The sequence below is a fragment of the Monopterus albus genome, unplaced genomic scaffold, assembly GCF_001952655.1.
Source record: "Monopterus albus unplaced genomic scaffold, M_albus_1.0 scaffold189.1, whole genome shotgun sequence".
Classification (NCBI taxonomy): Eukaryota; Metazoa; Chordata; class Actinopteri; order Synbranchiformes; family Synbranchidae; genus Monopterus; species Monopterus albus.
In genome coordinates, this window is record NW_018128069.1 from 1,027,855 (window position 1) to 1,031,890 (window position 4,036).

The 4,036-nt window shown below is 42.4% G+C and overlaps 1 protein-coding gene across 1 annotated transcript in view; it reads left to right on the plus strand.

Moving 5' to 3' along the window:
- Positions 1 to 1,402, plus strand: part of LOC109970079 (putative neural-cadherin 2) — a 10,091-nt gene extending 8,689 nt beyond the window's left edge. The window contains exon 11 of the mRNA XM_020617400.1: positions 749 to 1,402. Within this exon, the coding sequence (XP_020473056.1) occupies positions 749 to 1,402 (654 nt within the window). The remainder of the gene's footprint in view (positions 1 to 748) is intronic.
- The last annotated feature ends 2,634 nt before the right edge of the window (positions 1,403 to 4,036 follow it).

Genomic DNA, 4,036 nt, shown 5'->3' on the forward strand with positions numbered 1-4,036 from the left:
TGAACATGAGAGCTGGGAGGACATCCGAGAAAACATCCTCAACTACAATGAGGAGGGAGGCGGGGAACAGGACCAGGTACGCACATACACATACACATACACACACACACATACACGCAGAGGTCAAAGTTAATGCTTCTGAAAGAAAAGTATTTGCAGCTGTGAGTTTAGTTTTAAATTGGAGTGAGCAGACCTTGAGCTGGAAAAAGAAAATTCTGAACAAAATGAACAGTAATATTTAATGCTGTGTGTGTGTGTGTGTGTGTGTGTGTGTGTGTGTGTGTGTGTGTGTGTGTGTGTGTGTGTGTGTGTGTGTGTGTGTAAGGTGAATACTCAAAAATACAATCTAGATAAGCACATGGCATAGTGGCCTGACATGTTTTAAACATTACTAATGACTGTGTGAAGGAAAAAAAATACAGTGTGTTTGTTGTTGTCCACTTCAAAATAAAAGTCTAAACCACATGGGTTTCACAGGAGTGTATCATGCCCATTTAATAATTTAACAGCATCACCACACTGACACATGCTGTATATAACCCACTGATGAAACCAGAGTGCAGCAGCTCCAAACTTGACTTGACTAATGGTAAGGAGAATCTGAAGGGTCCACAGACCAGTTCAGAACCAGTTTTGATACTCAGCTCTACTGTGAAGACACAACCATTAAATACCACTAACTGTGTACAATACTAATAGTAATAATACACCATAACTCCAGAATGCATATGTTCTCGTGTCTTTCCAGAACGCCTATGACATCACAGAGCTGAAGCGTCCCCTGTGCTCCAGTCTGTCCCAGTCCTCGTCCTGCACCACCGCCCCACTGATTAAGTCCTCTCCAGGCTCGCGGGAGGATGTTCACCCGCCTGGCTCCTCCTGCAGCTCAGGTGTCCCCTACCTCAGCATCCCACATCACCATCAGCACACCACTGCCAGTTACACCAGTGATGCAACCTACGCCAGTTACACCACTCCTGCAGGCAGAGACATAGAGACGAATGACGGAGGCATTGCTCAACCACGGTCACGCTCTCATGTGGACTTTAAGAGCTATGTGGCTCGAATCATCTGGGAGGCAGACAATGACAGCGAGGAGTTCCCGCCGGATGCGTACCACGTCTGGTGTGTGGAGGGCTCGGGGTCGTCGGCAGGAAGCCTCAGCTCACTGGGGTCAGCTATGTCTTGTCGAAACATTTCCACTGCTCGGTCCAATGATGAGGAGGAGGAGGAGGAAGATGAAGAAGCAGGGCTCGTTTATGACACACTGTCACGCTGGGGGCCCAAGTTCCAGGCTCTGAGCGAGATGTACGACCGGCCCCAACTGGCCCTCAGATACAGGGACGCAGCAGCCTATATTGAGAAAAGCCACAGCCATGACCCCCTGCCTCACCACCACTAGGGGGCGCTGCACGGGCTGGTAGTGGTAGGGAGAGGGAGTCAGTGCTGCTTTCATGTCACATCTGCAACTACAGCAACAAACAAGTCAATGACTGAATGATGTGGCTAAAAATCAATATAATGTTCAAAAGAATATTTTCTGAAATTGTCACATATTACAGTATCACAAAATTATAATCTGCTCTAGTTTTACACACCATCAGGCAAAATTCTGGCAAAAACGGCAAAACAAATGGAATTTGAGCGTATGAATCTTCCCCCAGCCTCATCTACACAGATTGAATAAAAAACAACCTGCATGTGGTTATTTGTTCAGACACAAATACGAATATATACATGGTATGTACCGGTGTTCTCTACAAAACTGCTAAGACAGGTAGCCTAATAATGAAGAGGTTATGAGCAGCCAGTCACTATGATCATCTGATAATCCAACCTTGACTGTTGTCTGGAACAACTTACTTTCAAATCAGCCCTGAATCCAGTGTGATCATTTTTATTTCTTGTTGCTGGATAAAATGGTTGGATTTGCTGTTTGACACTTCACCGAGGTCACATCACATGTCCACATTGGTCCAAACACACCAACACTTTCAGTTCTGTTTGATTAAATGTTTGTGTCAGGGAAGGGTTCAGCCAGACGAGAAAAAAACACACATAGTTATTTGAACACAGAAGCAAGCTGTGGGGAAAAAGGCAGCAAAAGTAGTCAGAAGGCAAGCTAAGCATTTGAAATAAAACAGAAGTGGACTGATAAGATTCACTGATCAGACATCTGTGTTTTGACACAAACTGTTTCACATACACAAGAAAAAAGGTTTAAAGGTCTGAATTCTGTGCCTTAATGTAAACACCAACCCAGGATCGATGAGCACATTTAAAACTGACAGAGAATTGATGCAAACTGGACTCGTATGAAAGGAATTCTGAATTATCAGTTTTCTCTGTCCCATCCACAGATGCAGCAAAGCTAATACAAGGCTATGTTTACATTACAGGTCTTAATTAACTCCTAAACATCGTCAAAGATCAGATTTGAATCAGATCTAGGAGCACATTTGGTGGGAAAGCGGTAATTGAAACACATCCTGAACAGGGTCCAATCAGTGACAACAACTGAATGCACCTGTGTGAGTACATGTGATTGGCTGCAGCACTGCCCTCCACTCAGAATCCTCAGTTGTGATTGGCTGCTGGAACTGATGAGAGGCAGGACCAACCATTCAGCTGTATCAGCTCTCCCAGAGGAACAGGCCAAGATACAGAGCAGAGACCTGTAATGTGAGTGAAATCGAATAGTGGTGACTGTTTTGTGGCTCCGTGTTAAGTGGTGTTCACACTGTTAACTGTTTAGTTTGTAGAAACGTCCAAAAGAAATGTAAATATTCAAAATCCACCAAACCAATAATACAGTGTAGTCTCTGCAAGTCCCAAGTCAGTTTCCACAGCACCACATGTTTAAGACAAATCTGGCCTGTAAGGAAAAACTGAGCTCAGGAGGGATCTGATACCTGACCAACCTGCTCACAGCAGTGCGTGTCATCGGTACATACAGAATAAACACACTGAGCACATTCTCACTGACCAAATATAAGCAAACTAGTTTGTACTCAGAGTAATGTGTTTTAAACCAATTTACTAGTTTAAAATACAATAGTGAAGCAAAAGTGCTCTTTGTGTGATAGTTTAGCACCAACAAACAATAACTGTCATTATTTATTAATTTGAACACTATTTTGTTGATTTATCATTTGATCTAAGAAGTGTCAAACTAGTAAAAAGAAAAAAAAAATCCATCCCTGAAAGCTCAAGTTGGTGTCTGGTTTAGTCTGAACAATAAAACTCAAAATATTCAACTTTCCATCACAAAAAAACAAAACATAGCAGTTCCCAGTGACAGTGATTGATAGGCTTTACTCATTAAAACATCTATTGATTAACAACATAGCTGCAGATCACTTTTCTGTAGTCAACCGTTAAGCTCTTGATACAGGAGTCCACAGACTTTAAATATCAGCCACTTCTTGTTTGCCAAAATAACACCAGATGTTGTCATACTTGTGTTAGCTGTGAAACACTGTGACATGAACGCAGTGGCTCTGTGCTCCAGGTGTTTGTTTGTGTTTGAACCCGGAGCGAGGCTCGAAACAACACGGTGCAGAGAGAACTTGTTCTTGAACCAGATTTACTTGGGAAAATGCCATACAACTTTATTTATTTAGCTTTTATGTCTTTGTTTGAAGCAGTTCAATATGCTGTATTTATTTTATTTGTTGGCAGTTTGTGGGTCGCTGGTTTGTCCTTAACTTTCAGGGTCAGAGGTGGCAGTTTTTCATATTGTCTGGAGGAGCGTTACCATCAGATTGTGTCAGAAATCTTGTGAGTGACTGTGTTGAAGAATGATTCTGGTTCATTCATTCCAGCAGCAGCATTAAGGCCTTGATGTGTCTTACAAAGAGTTCGAGTTCAAAGTTCCTCTTTAAGGGCTTTTAATACAACAATTTCATCTTTTCAGCTCCTCCTGACCGTTTTAAATGTGACCCTTCATCACAACCTACCAACAAAAAATGCTGATTCACAAAGAAGGGTCCCTCAAGGACAAGCTTTTCTTTTACTTTTATTTTCTTCAGAAACA